At 46.9% G+C, this 11,255-nt stretch overlaps 1 protein-coding gene across 1 annotated transcript; it reads left to right on the forward strand.

Moving 5' to 3' along the window:
• The first annotated feature begins 469 nt into the window (after positions 1-469).
• AP5S1 (adaptor-related protein complex 5, sigma 1 subunit) lies at positions 470-2,834 on the forward strand. The gene is made up of 2 exons (XM_006894261.1): positions 470-645; positions 2,408-2,834. Exons 1-2 carry the CDS (start codon positions 470-472, stop codon positions 2,832-2,834), a joined length of 603 nt encoding a protein of 200 aa, XP_006894323.1.
• Positions 2,835-11,255: the final 8,421 nt, after the last annotated feature.

Consider the following 11,255-nt stretch of genomic DNA (forward strand, 5'->3'; position numbering starts at 1 on the left):
CCTCAGTTTACCTTAGATTCCCATGCCTTTGAAGATGCTCAGTCATTTGTTTTATCAGACAAGTGCTGTCTGAGCTTCTTCACCATTGATAGTTGATGATGTGTGCTGTTGAGTCACAACTGACCCATAGCTGACCCTCCAGTGAGTTTCAGAAGCTGTAAATCTCAAGGGACGAGAGATTGCCTATTCTGCAGAGCAGGTGTAGATTCAAACCACGTGCCTTTGGGATTGCAGGGCAGCTTCTTCCCTCTAAGCCACCTGAGCTCCCTTCTTCACCATTAGACTTGGTTGTTGGTTGGAACATCATTGGTGATGGTCACCAGCTGCCATTAACCAGAGGTTGGAGTGCATCTTGGGTAAGTGAACAGGTCCCTCTAAGAGCAGATCCTGTCTGTGTATGTCCCCAGGTGGGACATCTCTCGTACCTCACTGTGGTCTCTGACTTCCCTTTAGCACCCACCTGCGAGCCATGGTGCATGCCTTTCTCATCCACACCCTGCGGGCCCCGCACGCTGAGGACACAGGCTTCTGTCGAGTGCTCTACTCCTGCGTCTTTGGTGCCGAGAAGTCACCTGAGGATCCAAGGCCACACGGCGCTGAGAGGGACAGACTGCTTCGCAAGGAGCAGGTTCTGGCTGTGGCCAGGTAAGCATCTAGCCCAGATCCACTTTTTTGTCCAATACACACCTCATTGTGGGGGTTTTCTAGATGGGGAGGGATGAGGAAGCAGAGACAAAGTGTTAGAGTTGTATTTTTTTTTAGAGTTGTTTTTTTCCAAAGGATCTTTCATAGTTGCATTTAAGTATTAGATTGTTGTTGTTGTTGTTGTTAGTTGCCATCGATTCGTAGACTACTCTTAGCGACCCTATGAACGAAAGGCCTGAGCACTGTTTGTACATAGAGTTTCCGGAGGCAAGCCATTTTGGAAGTGGATGCCGCTCCTGCTTCCAGGCTTGTTTTAGTCGGGAAGCTCCAGCCAACACTGTCCACTGTGGATACCCATTACCACGTTTGGCACACCAGTGTCACAGCATTCAGCATCACAGCAACCACAAGTTACCTCTGTACAGCATCGCGCAGACCAGTGCTATACCACCTAGAAGAATGTTTGACAGGAAAATAATTTGAACCCGGCCGGGGGCCGCAGATCAAAATCGCCCACCTTCGGCAAGCTCTGGTGGCCTGGGGGCGGAAGGCTGCACTGCAATCCCAGAGGCACATGGTTTGAATCCATCGGATGCTCTGCTGGGGAAGGAGGGACACTCTCCCCCGTACTGGTCGGATCCGATTTGACAGTACACACACACAAAATAATAAAAATAAAATAATTTAAAAAAAATCACCCACCTTCAGCTTGGTAGCATAACTTTCTTTCCACTAGACCAACATCTCTCTCTCTGTCATCAAAGTATTAGATTACAAAGAGGTAAAGAAATAACAGTGTTGTCATTCTCTGGTTACTATAGACTCAGAATGGACTCATTCATAGCTTACCCTCCCGCAGGCTTCCAGAGGCTGTTTTTCACACTGGAAGGAGATTGCCCATCTTTCTCCTGAGGAGCAACTGATGGATTCGAACCACATACCTTTGAGTGGGCAGCAGAGCTCCCTACCCACTAGGCCATCAGTTGTTGTTAGGTGCTATCGTGTAAAGTACAACTCATAGCGACCCTGTGAATAGCAGATCTGAACCCTGTCCTATCCTGTACCATCCTCATCATCTCTGACACACGGAAGCCCGTTGCTACAGTCACTGTGTATTATCCATCTAGAGCTTCCTGTTATTCTAGTGAGCACAAACTGAACCTGTAAATATGCCCTGAAGTGTCTCAAGTGATACACACTTCACACACCCAGCTGCTAACCGCCCGCAGAGGCGATTGTTAATAATGTTTTAGGGGAGATAGAGGAGTGCCAAGGAGCCCTGGTGATTTGAGCTCACCCAGCTGCTTCAGCAGAAAGACCTGGCATTCTCCTTCTAAAAAAGCAGCCATTGCAAACCCTGTGGAGCCCCGTTCCTGCCTGATACACACGGAGTCGACATGAGTCAGAGTTGGCCCAGCAGCGGCTGGAAGGCAAGAAGTTGAGTGCTGAGTCGCTTTCTGAGCATTTTAAGTATATTTACTCTCAATCCTCTAAGAATCGTTAAAGTAGTTAGAATCGTTCATTGCCCTCACTTTACTGTTAAGTAAACAGATTCGGAGTTTAAGGGACTTAATCTTTCAAAGTGTGGGGGGGGTCAGTTAATCGCTCTGGACCTCAGTTTCTTCAGCTGAGAAATGGGGATAATAGTGCCAGTTGCTGACTCCAGGGATGTTTGTGAAGATGACCAATGTCGATGTGTATGTGGGCTGTGGTGGTGGCCTCGCCACAACCCTTAGTGGCCTGACCACTGACTCTCCCACAGGCAGGTGGAGTCCATGTGTCAGCTGCAGCAGCAGGCGTCCGGCCGGGCCACCATGGACCCTCCAGCCCAGTCTTCAGACGAGCCGGTGTCACTGCATGAGGTCCCACATGGGGCCTTCCGTCTGGCAGCGGGGGACCCTTTCCAGGAGCCCCGGACAGTGGTGTGGCTCGGAGTGCTGTCCTTGGGGTTCGCACTAGTGCTGGACGCCCATGAGAATCTACTGCTGGCGGAGAACACGCTCCGCCTGCTGGCCCGGCTCCTCTGTGACCACCTCCGCCTGCTGGCCCCTGGCACCAACCTCCTGCTGCGGGCTGACCGCATTGAGGCCATCCTCACCCGCTTCCTGCCTCATGGCCAGCTGCTCTTCCTCAACGATCAGTTTGTCCAGGCTCTGGAGAAGGAGCTCAGTGCCGCCTGGCCCCTCTGACTGCCTGGCGGGGATGAAGCTGCCTGAGAGAGAGCAGGGCGGGAGGACGGCAGCCAGCCAGGTGAAGCTCTGCATCGGCCTCCTGCTCAGCCTGTGCTCAGCCTGTACCCAGCTCTGATGTGGCACCGCACCCAGGACAGGTGCATGGCACACCTGGCAGAAAGGAGGCTGGGCCAGGGGGGTGCTGGTGTTACTTGACCTGAAGTAATACAGCCTAAGGGCATCTTGTGTCCAGAGCAGGCACATGACTGGTTCAGACCCCACATTGGACTCACCAGTGTGTGTCCTTTACCTTGTCCTGCATCGCCTTCTCTGCCTCCCCAGCTGTTAGTGCTGCAGCAGTGAGGACAGGCTGCCCAGAGCTCAGCCCACCACCGTCCTGAAGCCCACGGTCATGTTGGTGGGCGGGAGGGAGCTGTGCTTCCAGAAGGACGAGCCCCTCTTCTGCACCCTCTGTGGAAGTCTCAGCAGGGACCTTGGCAGTGAGGCCTGCTCTGAGTCAGGTCTCACCGTCTGTGGGCCAAGTGCCCCAGCAGCGAGATTCTGTGGTTTCTTCAGTTCAGACTCCATAGCTCCAGGTCATCCTGAATTTCCCTCCTCTGTGGGGAGAAAGGGTGCAGTCACCCAAATCTCAGGTGACTGCAGAACACTGTTCTCTGTAGTAGTTGTTCTAATTTTGAATTAAAAATGCCAGCTGTGTGGTTTTACCCCCTGTGGTCAAGAGTTTGATTCCTGCATGTCTTCACCTGTAGTGCCTGTCAGGGTAAATGCTGAGCCTCTGTGTACATATCTCATTGTCTCAGGGCCCGTTGCCATTGTGTCCTGCTCTGTGTTATCCAAACACTTGAAGACACACATTTCCTTTTGTGCCCAAAGAACCAGGCAATGCGTAGAAGTGGTTGTTGTTGTTGTTATTATGTGCCATCAAGTCGCCTGTGACTCATAGTGACCCTATGTACAACAGCCCTAAACTTGCTCTATCCTATGCCAATATTATTGTCTTTGACACACCCACCCCCGTTACCCCTGTAACTGAATCAGTTCATCTCATCAAGGGTCTTCCTCTCTTGTGCTGTCTCTCCACACTGTCATGCATGATGCCCCTCTAGAATGACTGGTCCCTTCTTGCAGCATGTCCAAAGTATGTCAGACAGAGCTTCAGAATCCTTGCCTCCAAGGAGCAGCCTGGTTTCACCCTCTCCAGGATGAACTTGTTTGTTCTCCTAGCAGTCCATGGTATATTCAATATTCTTCATCTCCAATACCACAGCTCAAAGGCATCAATTCTCCTTCTGTCATCCCTAGTCATTGTCCAGCCCTCTGATGCATCGCAAGTGATTGCAAAGACTATGGCCTGTATCAGGCGCACCTCAGTTTCCAGACTGACATCGTTGCTCTTCAGAAGTTTGGAGAGATCTCAGACAGCCGACTTTCCCAATGCAGTATGTCTTTTAATTTCCTGGGTGCTGGTGCCAAGTGTGTTGATTGTGGAGCCAAGCAAACTAAAGTTGTTAACAGTCTCAACGTCTTCACCATCCATCCTGATGCTGCCAATCAATCCATTGGTGAGAATCTTTGTTTTCTTGATATTGAGCTTCAATCCATGTTGAAGGCTGCAGTCCTTAACCTTCTGCAGCAAGCGCTTCAGGTCCTCCTTAGTTTCAGCAAGCAGGGTTGTGTCATCTGCATAACACAGATAGTTGATTTTTAATGTTTTAGGGAAGATAGAGGAACACTAAGAAGCCCTGGTGGTGTACTTGTTAAACCTCGACCTGTTAACCTTAGTGTCAGCCAAAGGTTTGAACCCACCAGGACTCTGTGAGAGAAAAAAAACAACCCAAAAACAAATCAAACCATCCCTGGTAATCTGTTCCCATAACAATTACAGCCTAGAAAAGGCTGTGGGCATTTTTTCTCTGTCCCTGTTAAGTTGGAATCAACTCAAAGGCACACAATAACATCTCATAAAACAACAGACATTTATAAAATGTTACAGCATGAACCCTTGACATTGGTGGACACTCCCAGTCTTAAGTCTTGCAAATCCTCCCCATCAGAATTTTCTCACTGATGCCCTGCCTGGGACTTCAGCCTTCCCTCAGCATCCAGGATGCACCCTCCTCTTCTCTCAGGTTCCCAGCGCCCTCATTTCATTCCTGCCCGTTTCTTGTTTCCTGTTCACACTGAGCAGGTTAGGCTCCATTCCTACCCTCCCCCCAGCTTGGTTACAGGCCTGCCCTTGGCTATCCTAAGCTGTGCCAGCTTCAGAACACTGTCCTCTGGGGCTTCACCTTCAGCTGCTCAAAGCACATTTGAAAGTGAAAGTGAAAATGGAACATGACTCAATTCTCAGCACTTCCTAAAGTCTGTAAGCTGAAAGCATGAAAAGATGGGTTCTCCCTGCTGCTCATATCTCTATCTATATATTTCAACAATTGTTTTTCCTATCAAATTCTAACTTCTAAGAGGAAGTTCTATTCTATCCTATTCTATTCTATTCTATTCTATTCTATTCTATTCTATTCTATTCTATTCTATTCATTATATTGTTCTTGTTTGGTCTTCCACTTGATACCTAATGCCAGGTACAGAACCTGGCACACAGTTGGGGATTAGTTAGTTATGAGATGGCTTCTGACTCAGAGCTAACTTGTGTGTCAGACCTAACTTGTGTTCCTGGAGATGTCAGTGGCTAGTTTTTGGTAAGCAGATTGCCAGGCTTTTCTTCCAAGATGCGTCTGGATGGACTCAAACCTGCAGCCTTTTGGTTAGCAGCCCTGGGAATTAACTGCAGTACCTGGGAACTCTGTATATTGTTGGCACTCAATATACTTTAAGTGGCTGAATGAATAGGTGGTTTGTTTCAGACCCAGATTTAGTAACTGCAACATCTCCATGTAACAATTCTTGGCTTTCTTATGAGAAGCAGATAGAAATAATAGAGACAAAGGAACCATAGTGTACTTTGCTCAGACTATGCTCATCTCTCAAGGATCTTACTACCAAAACTACATCAGTTTCCCAGAAGATACACTGCGTGAGTCAGCAAAGGAGGCAGTCATGTAACATCTACAAGGTCCTTGCTACAATTGTTGCTGTGTTCAGAGCCCTGCTCACTAGTTTTCTATTGCTGGCTTTTTTTTTCTTTCTTTGATAATTTGTCCTTTTGGTGAAAGATTACACAACAAATCAGGTTCTTGTGTGACAATTTCATACACTTTTTTTCAGTGGCATGAATTTAATTTTGTACGGTGTGCCAACATTCCCATTAGTTGCATTCTGAGTGTTTGATTGCTAGTACTCTGGGCTCTCTGCAGGGAGCTCGGGTGGTGTACTCCATAGAGGTGCACTATTCACCCAAAGGTGGAGCTTATCTGATGGTAGACTCCACCAGCCACTCTGCAGAAGAAAGTTGGGCAGTCTCCTTCCGTGTGATTTACAGCCTTGGAAACCCACTAGTGGATCAGCTGCCGTTGGGCTGGACTCAGGGCAATCAGAGAGAGAAAGGGAATTTTCCCTGCTTCCCTTCTCATCTATGCTTAAGAGCCTCCTATAGATGGGTTTGCTTGTGTTTATTGGTTTTGTTTTGTTTGGTTTTTTGGTGAGCAGTGCATCACACTATGGACCACACCACCAGAGCTCCTTTCATACAGATATAAAATGGAGAGTTATATTACTCATGAATAAAAGCCTTTTATTTTGTGTGACAATCTGTTATTTTGTGAAAAGGTGACCTCGGGATAGTTTTGGTTTAAGATTTAAAGAGTACCACAGGGTGACAGCTTCAGAGAGTCCTCCAGTCTCAGCTGGTCTAGTAAGGCTGGCTTTTAGAAGAATTTGAGTTCTTTTCTGTATCTTTCTCCCATCATAACAGGGATGCTGTTGAGTCAACAGAGACGTTATAAACAAAAGATCTGAACCCTGCTTTTTCCTGTGCAGTCTTGACACTTCCCGAGACACGAGCCCATTGCAGCAGTCACTGTGTCAATCCACCTGGTTGAGGGTTTTCCGCTCCTTTGCCAACCCTCCACCCTTCCCAGCATCATGTCTCTCTCCAAGGAGTAGCCCTCACAGCAACAAGGCCAAAGTGTGAGAGATGAAGCCTCATCATCCTTGCCTCCAAAGAGCACTCGACTGCACCATCTTCCAGGACATACCTGTTCATTCTGTTGGCCATTCATGAGATGGTCAGTGCTTTTCTCCAATGCTTGATGCTCAAGGGCGTCAATTCTTTTTCTGTCATCCTATTCATTGTCCAGCTCTCAGATGCATAGGAAGTAATCGGAAAGGCCATGGCCTGAGTCACATGTGCCTTAGTCAGTTTGAGAACTAAGGCACATCTGATTCAAGCCATGGCCTTTCCGATCACTTGCTATGCATCTGAGACTACTCAACAATTTGGAGAGGTCTCTACCTGCAGACTTTCCCAGTGCAATGTGTCTCCTTATCTCCTGACTGCTGGTACTGAGGGTGTTAATTGTGGGTTCAAGCAAGATGAAGTTGTTGACGATTTAAATGTCTCCAACCATCAGGGTCCAGCTATTATGGTCCTAATCAGAACAGTGGATTCCTTATAGTGGGGCAACATCTAGTTCTTCTGGTCTCAGGGTAGAGGAGGCTATGAATTGTATAGGCTATAAACTCTATACATTAGTTTCATCTTTTGAAACATTGTATTCTTTCTTTCTTCTGTTTTCCTTAAAAGCAGAAACCACCAACTGTGTCTCGATGATTGCCTGTCAACTTTTAAGACCCTAGATGCTGCTCACCTCACCCTCTGAGGCTGGGCTCTCTAGAAAAGTAATGCCATTCAACCTTCAAGGGAGAAGCATTTGAGGAGGAGGAGTCCAGCTTGTCAGCAGACAGGCAGAGTCTCAGGCTGCTGGCTTTAGAGGCTGACATGTCCAAGGGAACTGGGGTACACGTTATTGGGAAGCAGGGTTGCAGATAGCTGGCTTCAGAGACTGTCAGCTGTCATCTTTAGAGGTGGACATGTCCAAAGGTGACTTTTCAAAATCAGCGTTACAGAGGGCTGACTTTGGACAGTGACACATCCAAAGTTAGCAAGTCCAGCAGGCCACCTGTGCAAGTCTGGAGACCATGAGCCAAGTAGCCAGTTGTAGACCTGGCAAGGGAATACCACACGGTTTAAAATGAAGAAAGATGTGCATTAAAGTTGCATTCTTCCTCCACCCTTATTCAATCTGTATGCTGAGCAAATTATTAGACAGCTGGACTCTCTGAAGAAGAATGTGGCATCAGGATTGGAGGAAAACTCATCAATAACCTTTGCAACCTTTCTTGCCAAAAGCGAGGAAGACTTAAACGTTTGCTGCATAAGATCAAAAACTACAGCCTTCAACAGGGGTTGAATTTTAACATCAGAAATTCTCACTAGTAGACTGATAGGCAACATCATGATAGATGGAGAAAAGATTGAAACTGTAAACAATTTCATCTTAGTTGGCTCCACAATTAATATGCTTGGTATCAGCTGTCAGGAGGTCAGGAGACATATTACACTGGGAAAGTCTGCAGTCAGGGGCCTCTTCAATTTACTGGGGAGCAATGATGTTAGTTTGAGGACTAAGGTGTGCCTGATTCAGACCGTGGTCTTTTCAATCACTTGTTAGGCATCTGAGAGCTGGAAAATGACTAAGGATGATGGAAGAACTGATGCCTTTGAGCTGTGAGGTTGGAGAAGCATATTGAACATACTATGGACTTCCAAAAGAACAAACAGATCTGTCTTGGAGAAGGTACAGTTAGAGCGCTCCTTGGAGGAAAAGATGGTAAAGCTTCATCTCACATACTTTAGAAATGTCTCTAGGAGGGGCTGTTTTTTTGGAGAGGGATATCATGGTTGGAAAGGTGGAGGGAGGGCAAAAGAGAGGAAGACCCTTAACTAGATAGATTGGCAGGACTGCAGCAATGGGCTCTAGTGTGTCAGAGCCGGTGAGGATGGCACAGAATAGGACAGAGTTCACATCTGTTGCTCATGGGGTTGCTCTGAGTATTACTTGACTTGATGGCACCTAATGAGAAGAAGATCTAGCACAAAGCTTTTTGCCAGAGTCCAGATATAAATGCCATACAGGCCACACCCCTGAGGAAACCTCCCTATCATCAGATAAGGCTAATCATATCCTTACAGATGCACTTGTAATCCTGCCTTCCTGATAATACTTCCTGTTATGTACTGTGATTATAGCTGAGAATCATTGGAACCCACTCATACCTGGGTTGTAAATCCCAAAGTAGGAGATTGCCTCTCTCTCTCTCCCACGGTGGGTTGAAAGGAGTCACAGGGAATCGCTGTGCCTTTGGGGGTTTGCAGTGCAGTACACAACAGTTACATTATACTGTGGATCATGGGCACACTGACACAATATTAATCATCATGCTCACTAAGACATAGAAAATAAACTTTTTGGTGCTAATAATGGACAAAGCTGTCTTGCAAGACTAAGGACCTAAGTCTACAAGCCCCAAAAACCAATCTTAGAAGGGATTTGGTTATATCCTCTATGAATATGTGTGCGCACACATATATCTATATATTCACATGCATGCAGTCTTCTATCTATACAAACATGCACATATATGAGACATCCAACACCACAATTTAAATCCACCGATTCTTCTCCTGTTATTTTCATTCATTGCTTAGCTTCCAGATGCATAGCAGATATTTGAAAAGACCATGGATTTAATTAGGTGCACTGTAGTCTTTAAATTGACATCATTGCTCTTTAGGATTTTGGTACTCTCCCTGACAGCAGACTTTCCTAACACTACATCTCTCCTGATCTCCTGACTGCTGATACCAATGGTGTTGACTGTGTATCCACACAAGATTGACTCACTGATAATTTCAAGTAGGACTATAGAAATTGAGATCTTTATGGCCCACGAAGAGGTGGCCCAGTGGTAAGAAGCTGCACTGCATTCCTGAAGTCATGCAGTTCAAATCCACCAGCTGCTTTGTAGGAGGACAGGCAATCTCCTCCCATGTGATTAATTACCTCGGAAAACCCACTGGACAGTCATCTATGGGTCAGTCTGACTCGACAGTACACAACAACAACAAGGGGATTGGATAGTTTAGTAATAATACAAACCAGATAAATTACACTTTCTGGGTGAGGACATGCAGATAGAGTGTGTAGAATGCTAACACGGGGATTGGTCAGTTTTCTGTTCTGACCCGATTGCAGTTGAGCTCCAGCAGAGTAAGACAATTGTGTTCTTCTACCATCAAAAGAAGAGAGCCAGAGAATGCAGCACAGCCTTGAGGTCCTGTGAGAACCCGAGATGAAGAGCTTCAACACTGGAGAGGTGAGACAGAGATGGCACAACTCGAGATGCGGGAAGATAGAGGCCACAGTGGCCGCAGAGGGGATGGCAAAAGCCAGTGGAGTGGTGTGAGACGAGCGCTGGGCTCCTGGTGCGCAGAGCAAAGAGTCTATGTGCCTGCTGGCTGAGTGGATGCCTCTGGGCATTTGCTGGGGAGCTAAGTTTGCTGACGTGTTTGGCCTCTAAAGCCAAGTGCCTGCAAACCTAGGCTTACTGGCAAAGTGGGGACAAATCCACAAGTTTTGTGATACTTGTCCAGGCGGGGACAAGGCCAAGGCCACAAGGCTGAGGACCAGAGAGAGGTTTGCCTTGGAAAAGCCGAAAGCTCTCTGTAACATTTGACTGAGCAGGACAGAGGCCAAGGATCCGACACTGAGAAGCCTGCCTTCCAATACAGCGGAGACAAGGCACCTTAACTGAAGAACCATATCCTGAATGTTCCCAGACCTGAAATCTAACCTGTTACCTCCCTAATAAACTTACCAATGTGAGTATTGTCTGTGAGTTCTGTGGGGCTGCTGCAACTAATTATTGAAACTATTAGGGAAGAAAAGTGTCTTTGGAGGAACTGTTGGTGTTAGAATGGGTAAAAGAGAAAGTTAGGGGCGTGGGAAGGATGCCTAACCTTATAGGAATCCGATTTGGGCTGTTGATGCTGTTGATGGAGATTCATCCACCCTGTGAAGTTAGTGGAGGTCAGACTTCAAGGCCCTCAACACCCTCCACACTCTTTCGACGCTGGCTTCCTAACCCTTAGAACTCTAAGCATTGGCTGGCAAAATTAACTCAGGTGCCTGTTTTCACTGTTCTGCTTCACCAGATAAAATGTGTGATGTTCTGCCACGTGATAGTCTGTCACAGATAACCTGCATACATGTGATCTGATTGTATCTCAACAGTCAGTGGTGGTTTCTCTCTATTTGTACAGGTGATGTAGTTGGTAGTGAGTTCCACTGCTAATTCAAAGGCTGGGCATCTAAGGATGTTATAATCCATCAATGACTCCTGAGGAGAAAGATGGACAATTTCCTCCTACTAGGATTTACAGCCTTAAAAAACTCATGT

The sequence above is a fragment of the Elephantulus edwardii genome, unplaced genomic scaffold, assembly GCF_000299155.1.
Source record: "Elephantulus edwardii isolate Elephantulus edwardi_28Jun2011 unplaced genomic scaffold, EleEdw1.0 scaffold00138, whole genome shotgun sequence".
Lineage (NCBI taxonomy): Eukaryota > Metazoa > Chordata > Mammalia > Macroscelidea > Macroscelididae > Elephantulus > Elephantulus edwardii.

Bases quoted from the DNA above. Each gene is read 5' to 3' on its own strand.
- AP5S1 (XM_006894261.1), top strand. From the start codon at position 470: ATGGTGCATGCCTTTCTCATCCACACCCTGCGGGCCCCGCACGCTGAG. The intron at 646-2,407 runs GTAAGCATCTAG...ACTCTCCCACAG, and splicing joins CAGGTTCTGGCTGTGGCCAG to GCAGGTGGAGTCCATGTGTC.